Source organism: Enoplosus armatus, chromosome 2, assembly GCF_043641665.1.
Source record: "Enoplosus armatus isolate fEnoArm2 chromosome 2, fEnoArm2.hap1, whole genome shotgun sequence".
In the NCBI taxonomy this organism is placed as follows: Eukaryota; Metazoa; Chordata; class Actinopteri; order Centrarchiformes; family Enoplosidae; genus Enoplosus; species Enoplosus armatus.
This window is the reverse complement of record NC_092181.1, coordinates 23,299,402-23,317,595: the sequence shown is the minus strand read 5'-3', so window position 1 is coordinate 23,317,595 and position 18,194 is coordinate 23,299,402. Positions and strand designations below refer to the sequence as shown.

The 18,194-nt window shown below is 42.1% G+C and overlaps 2 protein-coding genes across 3 annotated transcripts; one reads left to right on the top strand and one right to left on the bottom strand.

Annotated features, from left to right (window-relative positions):
- Positions 1-3,355: 3,355 nt before the first annotated feature.
- On the top strand, positions 3,356-7,935 carry plk1 (polo-like kinase 1 (Drosophila)). 2 transcript variants are annotated; one of them, XM_070921593.1, is made up of 11 exons: positions 3,356-3,718; positions 4,192-4,360; positions 4,625-4,769; positions 4,873-4,966; positions 5,105-5,330; positions 5,486-5,525; positions 5,974-6,071; positions 6,206-6,283; positions 6,445-6,599; positions 6,741-6,923; positions 7,071-7,935. In XM_070921593.1, exons 1-11 carry the CDS (start codon positions 3,356-3,358, stop codon positions 7,263-7,265), a joined length of 1,746 nt encoding a protein of 581 aa, XP_070777694.1. In that variant the 3' UTR covers positions 7,266-7,935. The 2 variants fall into 2 exon arrangements, with proteins under 2 accessions (XP_070777694.1, XP_070777686.1); XM_070921585.1 differs by having other exon boundaries at positions 5,483-5,525.
- A 1,775-nt stretch (positions 7,936-9,710) lies between these two features.
- Positions 9,711-17,554, bottom strand: palb2 (partner and localizer of BRCA2). Its single transcript, XM_070912939.1, has 12 exons — positions 17,477-17,554; positions 17,310-17,369; positions 17,042-17,222; positions 14,824-16,293; positions 12,352-13,850; positions 12,070-12,222; positions 11,604-11,686; positions 11,234-11,383; positions 11,045-11,161; positions 10,346-10,433; positions 10,030-10,241; positions 9,711-9,942 (listed from the first exon to the last, which is right to left on the bottom strand). Exons 1-12 carry the CDS (start codon positions 17,552-17,554, stop codon positions 9,711-9,713), a joined length of 4,323 nt encoding a protein of 1,440 aa, XP_070769040.1.
- Between the last annotated feature and the right edge of the window lie 640 nt (positions 17,555-18,194).

Sequence of the window (18,194 nt, the reverse complement as noted above, 5' to 3'; positions counted from 1 at the left end):
GAACATTTTCTGATGATGGACTCTGCAGCTGGACTGCGCGTGTCCAGGTGCTGCTGGTTGTCACTCCATCTGGTTTGTCCAGAGATGGACAGTTGGAAGGAAGGTCCCCTATGTAATGATGATCGGCCCCTGATCGGCTTATATGGGATGCACTTTATACGTGTTAAAGATTCACATTTTGTGTACATTTTTCAATAAAATATTTTTTCACGATGTATGTCTGCTGTTTCATACATTTTCACTCCAGTACACCTCAGTCTTTAAAACGTCACCTTAACTGAGTTTATTTGTCCAATGAAAGAGTGTGTGTATTGAGATACTTATTTAAGTAAAAGTAAATATCACAATGTAAAAAAAACACCATTACAAGTAAAAGTTCTGCATCCACAATTTTACTCAAGAAAAAGTATAGAAGTAGGTGAAAAATATACTATATCAAAAGTAAAGTGCTTGTTATGCAAAACGACCCTTGTCAGTGTGATATAGGTTTATTTTGGGATTATTAATATAGATACATTACTGTATATGCACCATTTTATGTAGCTCGTTGAAGTAAAGCTAATTTCAACTGCTTAATATAATCTATAACATTGCATCATATTTTATATAATGATCATGTAAAACCTTAATCTTCAAAGTAACTACTATATTAAAGTAGGAAAAGTACAATATTTGTATAGTATAAAGTAACATAAAATAGAAATACTCAAATAAAGTACTTCAGTACAGTACTACAGAATAAACTTTTATGGCCTTGCTCAGCCTATTTTAAAGGACCTGTACCAACGTTCAACTTCATACGTTTTATATGTTTACAAAGACCATTTGGTCAATACCCTCATCACTCCATATTAAGGACAGACATACTAGTTTTCATGATTTCAGAGATGTATTTGGTAATGAGAAAGATGTTGAGGTCTGAGCGAATCTCACTCCAATTTAGCCCTGAGTGCTCAATTAGATGTAGGATGTTGGGGTATCCTATTGTACAAAGAGTTAGTTGTAGGCTGTTTATAGTAAGCATACGCTAAGACAAATACAATGCTTTAATATATATAATATGATATAATAGAGGTCCTTTAAACGTTGGTAAACTTGGTAAATTCGGGATGTGTTTGTGATGATTGGTCCCTTTACTGCACTATCAACCACTGTCACCAGAGTTTTTCCTTTGTCTTCACACTAATTCCCAAAGGTAGACACAAATATTAGAATTCGCATTTCTTAAATTGTCATTGTGTGTCAATAAATAAATCCACACAGCCTGAGCCTTTTCTTTTTTTATTCTTTCTTCATCATTATCATAATGACGAACATCAGCTGCCATTGTTAGCCTTGGAGGATGCATGGAGGGAATATTTAGATCAGTCCGTGTGTCATAAAAATAGCTCCCCTCTTTACATGAAGCCACATCGTGCTGTTTTGGACGGTAAACACTCACACACACTGTCAAGTGGCGCCAAGAGAATAAACAAACCCACGTCTTTTCAGGTCTTTTCATTTGTCTGTCCTCTCCTCATCCACTTATTCTCCCCTTATCCTCCTCTACTCATCCCCATGTCAGTTCTATAATCTGCAACTGAAAACAGACTGTCGTGGGCACGAAAACATCAATAAGGAAGAAGATATTTCCAGTAGTGCTGCTGATGAAACAGGATACATCACAATACGTTTGTTTTGTTTTAAAATATGAAATGTTTTTTGGTTTGTTTTTTTTACATGGCAAGTATGTTGCTGCAAGATCACACATTAGAAATATGCTGTTGAAGTGTAACCTGTGCCATCATTCACCAAATGCGCTAAATGAAAAGAATGAGTCTGGTACTGTATAAGTGCTGCAGTAAAGAAGTCAAACAGGAATGTTATTTATGCACACATAGAGGACACAAATTAAGTTTAAAAAAACTAAATAGAAGTACAATTATATGAAACATTTATACACTGTTTGTATGGGCACCCTGTTTGGTAGTTTATTATGATTATGTAATGAAGATAATGATGATTATTATCAGTTGCAGAATGAGTGGGAGTAGTTGCCAGCTACTACTGAAAGCCATAATGGTAATGCCCTTCATAGTGTATTTTGTGAAATGCTGCCCCTCACTGATGAGAAAACAAATCAACAGCTAAACTGTCTATTCAAAAATGTCTACTGCATTTGTTAAACCAGCGGTGGTGGAAGACGTATCTTTTATTTAAGTAAAAGTACCAATACCACGAGGTAAAAGTATAGAATGAGCCTGTCAGTGTTATATTATTACATGTTGGGCTATATGTTTGGATCACAGTAGTGTAAGAAGCAGCATTTTTAATGTTGTAGTTGGTAGTTGTAGAGGTCCAGCTAATTTAACTATTTGATATACTGCTGTTGGCTTGACTAACATTAAAAAACATAATAGCCTACTCCTACTGAAGGATAATGGAGTAACAGTATAAATTAGTAGCAGAAAAGAGAGTCAAGTACATCTCAAAATTGTACACAAGTACAGTACTAGTAGTAAATTTACTTAGTTACAGTCCACCATTGATAATCGGTAGACTAGATACTGATGGGTCTACACTACTCTTCAGAAAGAGTAGCCTACTTTTTCTTTTGATAGTGAAGTACATTTCACTTGAGTAAAATGTTAAAAGCGGACGTTTTTGTCATAGTTACCTATAAGATGTTACACGGCGCTATTCTGATTTTAAAAATTGAGCAACATTTCCTCTTCATATTAAATGACCACTAAATCCACAACATCAATTTGAGCAACAACTGTTTCGATTAAATCCCACTCCGACTACATTTCCCGTCAGCACCGTGTTTTAGGAAACGATGAGCGGCCAGCAACCGGCATTCAGCCAATCACACCGCAGAATGTGCCTATCTCGCTCAGTGATTGGCTCTTTTTGCACTAATTTTCCCACGATGCTTTGCTGCACCGCCTTGGAATTCAAATCGAGCGGACCAATCAGAGAGCGCCGTAACGACCGAGGCAGCATTTTAAACTTGTACCAGAGACTGTTGTCAAAAGGCAGAACGGGGCAACGCTGCAACCACCGAGGGACGAGTCTGGCGATATATTTCATGTCTGCCTCATGTTTTTTAATCTTCAGATTCGCATGCAGTACATTTTTTTTATCGTTGAATCAAAGGTTTGAATAACGTTTGCGTTAAAAGGTGGTTAACGTTAGTTTTGATTTGAATTCACAAGTGTATGGGAGCAAGCTAGCTTCCAGGGCTAAATGAACGTCGGTTGAGGTAGGGTTAACAATAGTTTGACCCTTGCAGTTATTATCGATAACGTTACATCGACTGGTGAAGAGTTTTAAACGTTTCTTTTAAAGACGCCGAAGAGCACTTTAATCCAAAATGAGTGCAGGTATTGCGAAGCCGGCAAATCCGTCGGCACATGTCGACCCGAAATCAGCTCCTCTCAAGGAAATCCCAGATGTCCTGGTCGACCCACGCACCATGAGAAGATACGCGAGGGGAAGATTCCTCGGAAAAGGTGGTTTCGCCAAATGCTACGAAATCACAGATGTGGAGACGAAGCAGGTTTTCGCCGGAAAGATCGTGCCCAAGTCCCTGATCCTGAAGCAGCACCAGAGGGAGAAGATGACCTCCGAGATCGCCATTCACAAGAGTCTCAACCACGCAAACGTCGTCGGGTTTCACGGGTTTTTCGAAAACGACGACTTTGTCTTTGTTGTCCTGGAAATCTGCAGGAGAAGGGTGAGTGTATTTGGGAACATGCATGCTTTCTCTCTAGTGATCACACTTCTCAGGGCCAACGGTTAAGTTGTCAGGTCGGTCTCTTCCGTTGTCCTCCCAATCCCAGTGGATATAGTTTAAATTGCAAGAAAATCCAAGGTAGTTTTGAACATGGTCGCTTAAAAATAATCCTTAAATTATCTAACGTTAAGTCAGTCATCATACAAAAAGACATTCATTATTGCCTTTTTTCCCCTTTTTGTGCTAACGTACCCTGGCCACCTCCCAAATATTTGCTCTGGATTCACTGTCCAGTCCATCCGCTGACGTTTTTGGTTGTAATCAATTTGACATTAAAGCCCTCTCAAAGCTGCATTATTGCCATCGTGGCCTTTTCAAGTCTTACAGGAAGAACACGAGTCATAGACCTCGTTTTAAGTGTTTCATTATAGCTTTCACTGCATTGAGTCCTGTCATTTTCTTTTCTATTTCAGTCCTTGTTGGAGCTGCACAAACGTAGAAAGGCTGTGACTGAGCCCGAGGCTCGCTACTACATGACCCAACTGCTCAATGGAGTCCAGTACCTGCACAGCAACAGAGTCATCCACAGAGACCTGAAACTGGGAAACATCTTCCTCAACGATGACATGGAGGTCAAAATAGGTAATTTCCCCCCGCTAAATTGCAAATAAAATAAATTCACTCCTATTCCGAGACGGGGTTATAAATACCAGTAATCCAGTAATAAAGGATAGGACACACCTCAGCCACCTCATCAGAAATTTGTCACACTTCCTGGATGAATGGTTTCCATTGACTGGAGGGGAAACAAACAAGCACATATAAGAACATTGATTTTGTTTACACAAAAACAAATGTCTCTTTAGTCTCCTGCTTTACAAAAGCATGCGTGTCTTCCTTTTCTAGGGGACTTTGGTTTGGCCACTAAGATTGAGTTTGATGGCGAGAGGAAGAAGACCCTGTGTGGAACGCCCAACTACATTGCACCTGAAGTGCTTTGTAAGAAAGGCCACAGCTATGAAGTGGATGTCTGGTCGCTTGGATGCATATTGTAAGTCTGAAGTGCACCTGGGACGACACTTAACAGTTTTACTTCTGACATTTTTTAAATCGGCACTATTCCACATGACTCAGCCCTGTCTGTATTCTCTCAGGTATACATTGTTGGTGGGTAAACCCCCATTCGAGACCTCCTGTCTGAAGGAGACCTACAACCGCATCAAGAAAAATAACTACACTATCCCCTGGGTAAGCTGGACTAATGTAGCAGACAAATATATTATGTGTGTGTGTGTGTATATGTATGTATATGTGTGTGTGTTTTTTACACATCTAATTTGTTGCTCACTCCTCTCATAACATGAATTTACATCTCTCTCTCTGCAGCACATCAACCCGGCTGCATCCTCTCTCATCAAGTGGATGCTGCATGCTGATCCCGCCCAAAGGCCTACCATCTCTGAGCTGCAAGCGGACGAGTTCTTCACATCCGGCTACATCCCCTTACGCTTGCCCACGACCTGCCTCACCGTGCCCCCGCGGTTCTCCATTGCTCCCTCCACAGCTATGGAGCTCAACCAGAGACGCCCGCTGACCGCTATTAACAACAAGGGTAATGGTCCCAGCAGTAAATGGCTGACTACAACTTACCAAAGAAGCCTTTAGTCTACAAGTTACAAAAATAATGCTGAAATTTTTTTTTGAACAGGATATAGACATTTTGGTGTCTAAAAGGGTATTAATGACTTGGTTTTCTCTTTCCAGGAGGGACAGAGAAGGTGGACATGAAGGACGAGCCTTTTCAAAGGTGAGAGATGTTTGGGATGGAAGTGCTCACTTATATTATGTCAAGCTTCAGCAAAAAATGCTTATTTTTTTCCTCCTGGCTTTGTTGGACCATCATTAATTGTAGGAAATTTAAATGATTTAAACGTTAAGGATTGGTATTTGCATCTTATCAGTGTCAAGTATCATCATTCTCTGTGGTGGGTTAGAGAGCTTCAACTTAACCAGAGACTCAACATCTACTACACAACTCTTTCACACCATCCTGATTTTAGGGGCAGACGGCCTGTGGAATGTAAATGCAAGTGTTTGCAAGAACCGATTGGCAGTAAATAAATGGGGAAATTATGTCCGATTAAATGAGTAGTCATCAGATGGAAATCTTTAAAAAAAAAAATGTGACAATGCAAAATGCCCTTTGTGTCACATTGCTGGTATTATTTTTGTTAAATGTTGTGTATTCTGTGTAGGGAGCCTGAGCCATCAGAAAACCACCTGAAAGATATGCTGCAGCAGCTCAACAGCATCATTGCTGCCAAGCCCTCTGAGAAGGCAGTCATCTGCCAAGGTGAGTGCAGATGCTTCAGTTTAGTTGAATTCTTTTAGTTTCAATGCTGCACATTTGAAAGGTTTGGATGACCTTTGTCTATTTCAACATTGCATATAAATATGTTGTTCTGTTTTTTTTTTTTGTATTTCCAGAAGAAGCAGAGGATCCTGCATGTATTCCCATCTTCTGGATCAGCAAATGGGTAGACTACTCTGACAAATATGGACTGGGTAAGCATTCGACTTGAGTCCACGTCTGACAGCTAGGCTTATAGTTTTATACCTTTTTTTTTTTTTGACTGAGTGTCCTGCTGATGCATATCTTGGTTAGATTTCTTCAAATTTAATTGAAAGGACCCTTTTTATCAAGAGTTTTTAAATGTGTATTTCAGGCTACCAGCTCTGTGACAACAGCGTGGGTGTGCTGTTCAACGATTACACACGTATGATCATGTACGCCGATGGAGACAGTCTGCAGTACATTGACAAGACGGCAGCTGAATCCTACCTCAGCGTGCGCTCTTTCCCTGCGGCTCTCAACAAGAAGGTCAGTAGTGGACTCGACATTTACTTCTGGAGCCTTCAATGAAATGTTGCAGGTTAATTGAGGCTTTTGTAAGCATAATGCTTTATTTTATCTATATTGTGGTATGGATTCTTATGTACTTGTTCTCGTTGCCCCCTGTAGATAACGTTGCTGAAATATTTCCGCAATTACATGAGCGAGCACCTGCTGAAGGCGGGTGCCAACATAGCGCGACGGGAAGGAGACGAGCTGGCCCGGCTGCCTTACCTCTCCCTCTGGTTCAGAACCAAGAGCGCCATCGTCCTGCACCTCACCAACGGCACCGTTCAGATCAACTTCTTCCAGGTTAGACACACACCACATCTTCTCCTGCCAGTGTCTCTTTTTTAAAGGTCTTACATTATCTGTTAAATACAACTTTGTTTATCCCAGTCTCATGAAGCCCTGTGCACAAATCCTCAACCTATGTTTTCATTAACCCCTCTCTGCCAGGACCACACCAAGCTGATCCTGTGTCCGCTGATGGCTGCAGTGACCTACATCGACGAGAAGCGAGACTTCCGCACGTACAAGCTGTCTCTGCTGGAGGAGTTCGGCTGCAGTAAGGAGCTGGCCAGCCGCATGCGCTACGCTAAGCTCATGGTGGAGAAACTGCTGGACAGCAAGCCCCCCACCACCGCACATTAGACCACTTTACACCACATCTTCAAATCACTCTGTCTTTAATCACTGGCCAGCCTCTGAGGACAGAACAGACCCTTAAATCCTTTTGTCACCTTTTTGAGGCTTTGACATGTGCCATGAAAAATAATCTTCTATATGTTGTACATGAATGTTGCATTTCAGTCTCTCAGCCACAGATTTTTATCCTTTTCCCTGCTGTTAATAGAAACTCTATCTTAACTTTCTTGATGAAGCTTTCTCTTGACAAACACGTTCTTGCTAAGACGGCTGGATCACTGATGGCACTGCAGATGAGTCGACCCCGTACGCTCAAGAGAGTCTAGGAGGAAAAGATGAATGTTAAAAGTTCCCTGTGTTCATCTTGAAGTTGAAACATTCCTCAAAGATTCTCTGTTTGTTTGAATTTGTTTATGTATCAGTCATGCTTTTAAGGCTGAAGTGGATAAATGTGTGGATGGAAAAAGCTTCTCTGGTCTGCTTCTCTAGTTTGTCTGTTTTTATCTGTGTTGTACGTAGAGAAATGGACCATGTTAATACGTCTTCATCATGTACATTCTCCCTGTAGTTACTTTTTACACTTTTTAAGTCTATTTTTAGATATCTTGTCTTTTTCAACAAGATGTACACACTTGTACATACTGCTGAATATGCATACATGTTGTAAAGAGTTTAATTACCCAAGTTTAAATAAAGATTCTCTTGAACAACATGTCACATTTGTGTTTGCTCCACACAAACAAGACTTATTGAAAGTTAATTCTTGACCAAGGAAACTGTGCTTGACTAAGGACTAAGTTTTCAGAACTGTTATGCATCATGTTGACCTGCTTAAATCCCTCAGTGCACATCATATGAAGAGAACTGGCGTTGATTTCACAGGCTGTTTTTAAAGGGCTGGTTTACTCAAATTACAAAGAACATTTTCACATTCACCACCACTGATGTGTAATTGTACAGACAGTGTTGCAACCTAAGCAAGTAAAACGATCTGCATGGCTAAATACCATTTGCAGGAACTGACCATTTAAATATGTAGTAAAACTTAACAGGCAGTATTTTACTTCAGAAAACGGGCTTTGTGAAAAAAACAAATGTAGGCATTTTAGTATTTGGGAAAACTAGAGATCTCTGCATTTCAAACAACTTTTTTGAACTTCTGCTCTTCATATTCCACCATTTTATGCAAACCCTAGATGAACAATGTCAGGAGTTTGACTGAGGAGCCATGGAGGGAATTTAAGATAGGATGTATCAGTAGGAGATGACTGCTTGGTGTAAAGTAACTGTTATACAAATGCAAGGATTCATTCAGCAAGCTGTCTTTAATAATGTGGAAGAAAGCTAAGATCAGTGTGCCAAAGCTCTGAACCATTTAGAATAAATCACAATCGTTTGGTGCCTCCTGGCTGACACAAGTAGCCATTACAGCTTAATTTACAGTCTTTTACAATTGGTTGCACATATTTTTAAATTCTCTCTGAGTTCACTTTTTCTTCTCACGGTTAATTCTGTACACCCAAAATGCACACAAGACTGTACTTCTATAATATATTTAGGACTCACTTCCTGCTTAGGAAAACACTGGCAGAATAAGCAGTTTGCTTTGATCAAACATGTAATCGTTGCCATGAAGTGACATTCAACCACTCAGACACCAGGCTAATGCAGACCTACAGTGGGAGATGATCCAACACAGCAAGCCTGCATGAGTACATTTACTCATATATAATTATTAGGATGAGATTTATGCTTTTGACAAATCAGAAAAGGCATTTCCTAACTGTCCGCCATTTTAAATGGAAATACAATAATACAACAATATAAAAGTAGACAAAAAATACAACAATTCACAAATGTTTAATGTAAATTATAAAAATAAACTTTGGCAACACTTCTTTTTCTTTAAATATAAGAATTATAACAAAGGATCAGTCAAAACAGCAGCAGTAATAAAACACATAGTTGGTTTACAGGCTGGAGTTAAAGTGGTCTAAAAAGTGAAAATCCACCATGAAATACACATCCTCACACAAAGAGGTTCAGTGTGCGATACTGGTGCTCTAAAAACATTTGTGTAGACATTTTCAAAGGCTGGAGGAGAACAAGTACAATTTAGCACTCCACCTTCAACAATTCAGTCTCATTGAGGTTATTATTTTCTAAATAAAGCTTTACCAGCGGGCCGATGACTTGTTCAACATGTTCAGTTTACAGTATATAAGTGTCATTATCTCAGTAGTACGGTGACCTAGAGGTTACAGAGACACTCCTGTACGTGAAAGTTGAATTTCGTCGAGCTGGAAGCCACAGAATCTCTTGAATGAATGAACAAATGTGATGTTGAAGTATTTTAAAAGGTGTCTCTTAACTGAAGCCCTGTTAAAATCCTCATGTACACAATGACAGAAAGACCGTTTTATTTGATAAAAGTAATAAAAGTCTTTAATGTTAGTGGCAGAGTGAAGTCTGACCCGTACTGTAGCAGTGTAAAGTAACGTCTCCGTTGTGATGTCCAGTCACCAGTGTACCTCCTCCCCCCCATCGAGCCAGCTGCCAGCCTTCGCTCTCGGGAGCCCACACCATCCTCGAGGCCCCCTGGCGCCCGAGCTCCCACACACACACGCAGCCGCTCTGACTCAGGCCCACCACGCTGGAGCTGCTAACGTCGGCTTCACACAGCCTGCAGAGCACAGAGGCAGATGTGAGCGTTAGCTACATGAAGAAACGCACAAATACATGCCTCGTCTTCCATGAGTCCTAATCTCACCTGCCGGACCAGGCTTTGGGCGGATACAGCAGAGTAGCCTGGACAGATTTTCCACTCAGAGGGTTAACGGCGACCAAGGAGAACAGGGCCGTCGTCTTCCTTCCCTCTTCCTTCTCTTCCTCCAAAAACATATGATCTTTTGCTGCGGCCTTTTTTTCTTCTTCCTCCAGGGAGCTGAGCAACTGATGCTGCAGCAGGACAAATAAGACTCCCTGTGCACCAACAAACACACAAGAACACACAGGAGTAAAGTCATCCGAAGAGGGAGACAGTTCGGTGGCACAGACAGTTTACATGCAAAGAAAAATAGACTTACACAGTAGGAGTATCCTCTGAGACAGGCCGTGTGACATAAACCATCTCCGAGGATGATTCTCCGCAGCAGCTGTCCCGTCTTTAAATTCCTGGAACACACAAACACAGAAAATACATGAGAGCCAAATCTATATGTTATTCTCATGATTTCTTTCCATGGGTTATCTCTCCCCAAGAAGAAACATGTTGATGTGTTCAACATTTGAAGCTAAGGACAGTGTTTCATGTTTGCACTTCAAGGTCAGTTAAAGGACCTTCTGGCTTAATTAATTCAGGCTAACATGCTGTTATCAGGCTAAAATAATCCTGTTAATTCTCATCCAGCCAATTTGGTTATTTGAACAAAGTTTGAGGACAAATGAGTAGAGAGTTGAAAAAATGAAACCTTATTAAGATTTCTAAAAAAAGCAGCTTCAATTTTCTGCAATGTTTTAATGTTCAAATGACAAACTCCCATTTTAATGTCAAATTAAGTGCCATACATTCTGAGTTTATGTCTTTTTGCTCACAGTATCTCAAACTAAATTTGAACAAACATACACAGACACTGTTTCTTTAAACTAACTAACCACAAGAACAACAACTACACCTCCATAGGAACAAAAGCTAGACGTCATCAAATATTTAAAGGACCTTTCGCTGTGAGCTAACTATTAGCATGGCAATGACTTGAAAATCTCTCCATATCAGTCGTGCTTACCAGATGAAGAGGCGTCCGCCCTCATCTGAGCCGATCAGAGCATCTGACAGTCCGTCCACTGGAGCGAGGGTCCCGACACAAACACCAGGAGACACGAGAGGCTGAGAGCTTGTTGTGCTGAGAGAGACATGAGACACTGAGGTATCTGTGCATTAAGAGACAATAAATACAACACCATCTCTGCGTTACCTGCCACTGTCTGACAGCGTAAACACCTGCAGGGTGGAACCAGGTGCTGAGTGGGAGGAGGTCACCACTCTGGACTTGGACACACCCACAACAGCCTGGACAACCCCCTCACAGAGCAGCACTTGTAAGAGGCCGGAGCACGACAGCGTCCTGTACACACGGACAACATACACACAGTTTAACTTCTGAAACAATGAAGCTCCGAAAACTTCAACAGCTGGGTTCTCCAGGCACAATTAACAAACTATTTGTCTATTAGACATAGATGTCCATCGAAAACGATATTCAGTTTAGTACTAGGCTTAATTCTTGTACAGACAAAAACGTTAAAATACGTGTCAGAAAGTCTGAGCGAGTGTGTTGCATTTACCTCACTTCTCTGATTTCTAACTGACCCAGAGTCACACACATCAGCCCAGCAGCATCCGGGACAGGAAACACATTGATCACTGGCTGTAAACAAACAAATTAATCACAGAAATTGAAAGAAAATGTTGAATTACAGTGTGCCATGTTAGAAAGTTTCACATTTGATCGTTGAAACAGTAAACATTGAGCCTGTCAACAGGCACTTTTGTCCATTTTAGTGTCTTTAAACAAAGCTCTTCTGTGTTGATGTTTTTTTCAAATATATATATAACTTAATCTATAAAATGTCCCTTAGAAGATGCCAGAGCCCAAGTTGACAGAATTGTTGATTTTGTCCAACCAGCTTTCTAAAAGCCAATTAAATTTAGTTTACAATGACGCAAAACAGAAAAGCAGCAAATCTTTATATTTGAAAAGCTCCAACCAGCAAATGTATGGCATTTGCACATAAACACCCACACACTCACCTCACTGAAGGCCCAGGTGTGTGTTAAGCTCCAATCAGAAGCTGAAGTCTGACTCCAGAGACACACTGCCCACTTTCCAGCTGCTGCTACACACAAACCACCTGAGGATCCGGGCAGACAGCACGCATCTACCAGACAGCCTCCCGCTGGGGCCTGAACACACACACAAACACAGTAATTTAGTCAAAACATATATATTTCATAGATGCTGCAGATACACACACATTTCCTCCGCAAATAATTGTTGACTTTAATTCAAAACTGCACATTGAAGCTTTTTACCTTCAATGTGTGTGTGCATCTCATCATGTGTTCCTCTGCTGTCTCCTCTGTTCTCAGGTCCACCTGCCCACCTGAGCCCTGTGACTGGATGCTGGAGGCAGTTGGGCAGGTAGCAACCCTCTGGGACGGCTCAAATGTAGCCTGGATCTGACCGGCAGGGGAGGTGGGAGGCTGGCTGGGAGGGAGGGAAGTGAGAGGTGGACAGGGAGAGAGAGCTGGAGGTGAGAGGGCCTGGGTGGATGGGCTATGAGGGGGAGGCAGGGTGAGGGCTGGGGCAGAGGGGGAGGAGGTCAGAGGGAGGGTAGCAGGGATAGCGTGGGGGGTGAGTCCGAGGGATGGTAGCGTGGGGCTGGAGGGGAGAGCTGGGGAGCGCAGGCAAGGAGTTATGAAGGGGCAGGGTGCTGATGCCAGAGGAAGGCTCAACAAGAGCTGGGAGCAGACACTGTGGTGCGGTAAACCCTGGTTTTTATTTTGCACCAATCTGTCTCTGGGGGGACTTGCGTTGGGTTCTGAAGATTTCTTTGAATCTTTGGCAGGAGATTTCACATTCAGAGACGGCACAGGAGACTCTCCTGGAGCTTTACATGCCTGTACAGCAGTGCCGTTGTAAGACGGCTCCTCAGGGGTTTTCTGTAGAGGGCAATCAAAGGAAAGAGTCCGGACGATTGCTTTGTCTTCTGTTTGATGGTTGGTAGACCTCTGATCCTCCAAAGGATGGACTACACCAGGACAATCTGTTTGTCCTTCTGATGAAATTACATAAGACTCTGTTATTTGAAGTTCATCCAAATGCCCGATGACATAATCATCCACTTTGCCTGCAAAGTTGATGTGAGGCTGTGGTTTGACAGATCGGTCAATAGATCTATGTGTGTTGCTGGCTGAGACGCTATTCTGGCTATTATTAGTATTCAGGATCACAGTATCTTGCTCTTTATATTGATCGACAGAGTCAGCAGCACAATCTTGAACCACTGACAGCGATTCTGTTGAGGTGCTGTGAGTCTGACACTCTGGGTGAAGGTCTTCAGTCTGCTGCTCTTCAGGGTTTTCTTCAGTTAACAACCGGCTTGTCAATTTATCTGTAAGCTTGCGATCCATCGACAAGTTTTGGAGGTCTACAGACTGTGCAGCAACTTGTTTTGCTTCAGTGGGATGGTGTGAACGTGTGATGGGGGGCGTGAGGCTGAGGGGGAGCGGAACAGGCATCACTGGGTCACTGCTGCTGCCGCTGTAGCGAGCGTCAGAGCGCCGGTTGCTCCTCCGTGTGTTGTAAGACGGCAATGCAAAATGTTCAGCTCCTGACTCCACACCGACTTGGCGGAGCTTGTGCAGCTTTAGGGAGGCAAACTGGTCATCGGGGAGATGGAAATCTTGCGTAATGTCAAAGTTCATCAAGTTGTTGACCAGCGGGCCGGGGGACAGAGAGGGGAGAGGAAGCAGAGAGGTTTGGGCAGGTGGAGAGGAGGGCAAGAGGAGAGATTTCCAGCATGCTGTGCCTGCAGGACACAAAGTGAAAGAAAATTTAATGGGAGGAAATATTTTCAGAGATCTCTTTCATTTATTTATTTATATAGTTATTATGTCATTTGTTTTATTACTATTGTCAACTATTCCCCTTGAGCAACTAAAACCAACACTGAATTGATCCAGTACTGTCTGTGTAGCTACACCCTGACTGTGAAAACCCTTTAAATGATCTTGCTGAATTGAACATACCTACATTTTCAAAATTAAAACTAAATTTTCAATTACTTATAGCAGGTTGTAGATTACCGATAAATTGATTAATCGATTATTTGAAAGACAAAAAAAACGATTTTGATACTCAATTAATTATTTTGAGTAAAATGCCAAAGTTCTCTGGTTTCAGTTTCTTCAATTTGAATATTTGGGAGTTCTCTACGACAGTAAACTGAATATCTTTGGGTTTGGACTGCTGGTCGAATGAAATAAGACATTTGAAGACACCTTGAACTCTGGGAAACTGTGACGGACAAAACTATTAATTGAAAAATCATAAACCAGCAGATTTATTGATCATGAAAATAATCATTAGTTGCAGTACCAGCACTTTTCACTATCTTGGAATGAATTTGTTTTGGCAAGTAAAAATGACAATAAAGTTGAATTGAATTGATGAGCAGAGAGAATACAATCGCCGTGTTGATCCCAATGATGCCAGCCAGCAACAGTATTCTACAGCACAGAGCCACAGGCTACATCAAGCTGTGGTTACAGACAGATGAAACTTGGCAGTAGATAAATCTGTAGAAACATTTGCTTTTAGTCTCTTGAGGGGAATAATAACATAAAGATGGTGCCAGCCTTTAATTAACTAAATTTAACCGAACCTGTAATTAAAGGTTAATCAACGTTTCGATCTTAAGAACACAAACCTGTAGACCTTCTCTTCATTCTCTATCACTGACACACACACACACATATACAGAGTCACAATACAAGCCTTACTTCGACTCATCTGTGTGGGTCTGTCAGTGCTGTTGCTGCTCTTCAGAAAGATGGGATAGACCTCCAGATGTTCAGAGGCAGAGGTGGACTGAGCTCCATTAACTCCAGAAGAAGGTTGTGTAGCTGTGCTGTGGGTGGACGCAGTCTGGGGGTCGTCTGGCACTGGAACAGTCTCTCCTGGAGTGAGGCAGGGCTTTGGTCCATCAGCTCCATGGAGAGATGGGGAAGAAGAGACCGGGGAGCTGGCAGGCTGGGGATCGTCTGGGATTTGTCCAAGGGCTAGTTGATGTGTGTCTAAACTAAGAGAGCCTCGAGGGGTCTGAGGTCGGCCTCTGCCCCTACCTCTTCTCCTCCTCCTACCTCTTGCTGGTCGAGCAGCAGTGACCGTAGGTGAAAAACAAGCATCCGTGTCTATCTGACAAGCTGATGTGTCAGCAGCCTGCGAATCTGTACAAGGACCTACAGATGGAGATGCAGTCGTCAGTGAGGAGAAATCTGCCTGAGAGTGTTGATCAGAACCTTCGTGGTCGTGTGTGTGCCGGTTCAATCCTCTGCCACGGCCACGGCTCCTGCGATGTTGTCCCATGCTCAGCTGGGAGAGTATGACTGCATGCATGTCAGGCTGGCTTTGTGAAAATGTCATACGTCTTGTGGTTCGGACGTAGTACTCCGCTGGGAAAAGTAGTCCTTCCACTAGGGTACAGGAGTCCAGGAGACTCACACCCTTCACATCATGCTCTCCTCCAACCATCTCACTTTTTTCTTCTTTTATTTCAACTGTATTATCATGATTTTTTTCACTTTCTAATTTCTCTAGTGCATTTTTTTCAGTATCTGTATTACTGCTGTCTTTACACTGCCTTCCATTCCTCTGTCCTTGACTATTCTCACCTTCCTGTCCTTCCTCTTTCTCCTTTCTTCTTTCATATTGTGTGCCATCTTGTCCCCTTCCTTCAGTGTGTTTAGCAGGATTCCCACATGTGAGAGGCAAAGAGGTTGACCCTTTTTTCCCTTCAGCCCTCAACTCTGTCTCTTTTTCCCTTTGTTCTTGTCGTCCATGTATCTCATTTCCCTCCATATCTCCTGTTTCAGTTTGTCCAAAAGTGTTCCAGTGTGTAAGCAGCAGAGAGGGAGACTCAGATTCTGTACCCGAAAATAGCTCTTCACTTTCATTCACGTCCTCTGTTCCCTCTGTTTTGACTCTCTCTTCACTTTCTTCTGTTCTAGCAGTCTCCATCCTTTCACTCTGCTCACGTCCTTCATCACTGTTGTCTGTGCTCCTGCCAGCCTCAGCACTCCTCCTCTCCCAGCGCAGGCGGCTGCGTCGAGACCTGAGGCGGAGGGCAGGACTGGGTCTGTGACCTCTAGCTGCGTCATGGCTGGGATCTGGGGTTTGTGGGCATGCAGCATCAGAGGGGAGCAGGAACCTGATCATCTGGCTCCTCTTGGAGGAATCAGAATCAGCTTGACCTGGTAAAACATCAGAAGATTTGTGAATTCTAATGTGCACTGTTACAGGCAAAACATTGTCTGCTTTTCAGAGCAATGACAGTGTAATCTCAGCCATATTACAAGATGTTTTCTGTTTTGGGATGGACAGGGATGGCAGCAATTTATGTGTCAAAACTGCATAAGATAGAGGAAGAAAATGTATGTGGACATATGTTTATGTCCTTCCTCTGTGTAGACATTTACATCAAACAACAAATAAATTGTTCCTTTTGTGATCAAATTATACAACATGACAACACATTATTTTGAGTGAATCTTCAGAAACTACTATACCCTCCTCTCTTCGAACACCTCTGCCAATATCTCACTCCCCTCTTCGCATAACCTCCCTAGATATTCCCCAGCAGCTCGAAAGCATGCTAACAAAAAACTAAACTTTATGTTAATCACTTCAGCCTGCATAAGAATCAGTTGCACTAATTAGGAAGCACAATGAATGACAACAACAGGAAAAAAGTTTAAAAAAAAACTCTGACATGCAGTGACTAGAGCCTTTGCATCAAAAATGGATGACTTTATTGTAAAACTAAAATAGTTGTATTATCTGTATTGCACGTAGGGTTGAATTATTCGATATAGTTTATTACATACATATATTTACACCTACATCTATTCCCTGTATCATTTTTAGATATTTTACAACATACATTTTTGTCTAATTGTCACTGCAGCTGTGCACCTTGGAAGAGATGAAGGGTATACTCACCTCCAGCGTGTCCCTGGTAATGCCGTACACCTGAGCCTGTCCCATTGTGAGTGTCCAGTGTCAGTGAAGATGGGTTGAGACAGGGGTTAGACGTCACCTCTGCGTCTCTCTGGTCCTGGTGATTCTGCTGTGCAATCCTGCTCCTCACATGTCTCCGCACGGCTTCTGAACGCTCAGCGCGCTTTGAGCAGATCAGCCAATGTGTGTGTGTGTGAGACAGAATTTCTACAATGGGCTTATAGAAGCAAAATGAAAGAGTGACTCTTACCTGTAGTCTCTGGGCTGTCCTGAGGTACTCCCTTTGTAACAGTGCCAACTTCCTACGAAGCTGAATAAGTAAAACGGTAATATATCAGCAGCAGTCAGAAGACATGAAATTAAAAGTACATTGTGGTACTTTACAGAACTTAAAGTGTGTAGACAAATGTACATTACCTTCTCCTTGTCATCATAGTGCAGTGTAGTCCTCAGCTGCTCCTCACATCGCAGGACATCTCCCACATTGTTCTCCATCCTGCTCACTTGGCCTGAACATCCAGAATACACGTACGACTAAAAGTAATATGTAGCTGTGGTCATTGGCTTAGCGGATGTAGCGTTATCTCGCGTTACGTTATTTGCTAGCTTAACATAGCTACAAAGCTAACGGTTCGGTTCGAACTTAGTAAAGTAGCTAGCTGTTACTTTCCTCATGCTCTTAGCTGAAAACACATCCAAACATTAATGTTAAGAATCAACAGAGTTGACAACAAACGCACCTAGTTCGTTTAATGACAACTTGTCCATAAATGTAATATAGTTAATATTTGGGGCAGACTTACAGTGGCACTGCTTGTGTGTCCATGAAAAGTTTATTTTGATGTTCGATCAGCCGGGTATCGATTTAGTTCTAATTTCCCGCGACTCCCACAAACAGGCTTGATCAATGGAAAACCGATACATCGATCAGACGCATGGCGCAGGTAAAGGGGACACTAACTGAAAAACTTCTAATAGTTCGCTACACAATGCTACAGCACTATTACAATTATAAAACTTACATGGTTCAGAAAGCGAAAATTGTCTATTTATGATGGCGGATGTCACATCATATCAGAATCCGACCCAAACAAGCTAGCTTAATATTTTTCCCTCGTTACCAACTACAAAATAA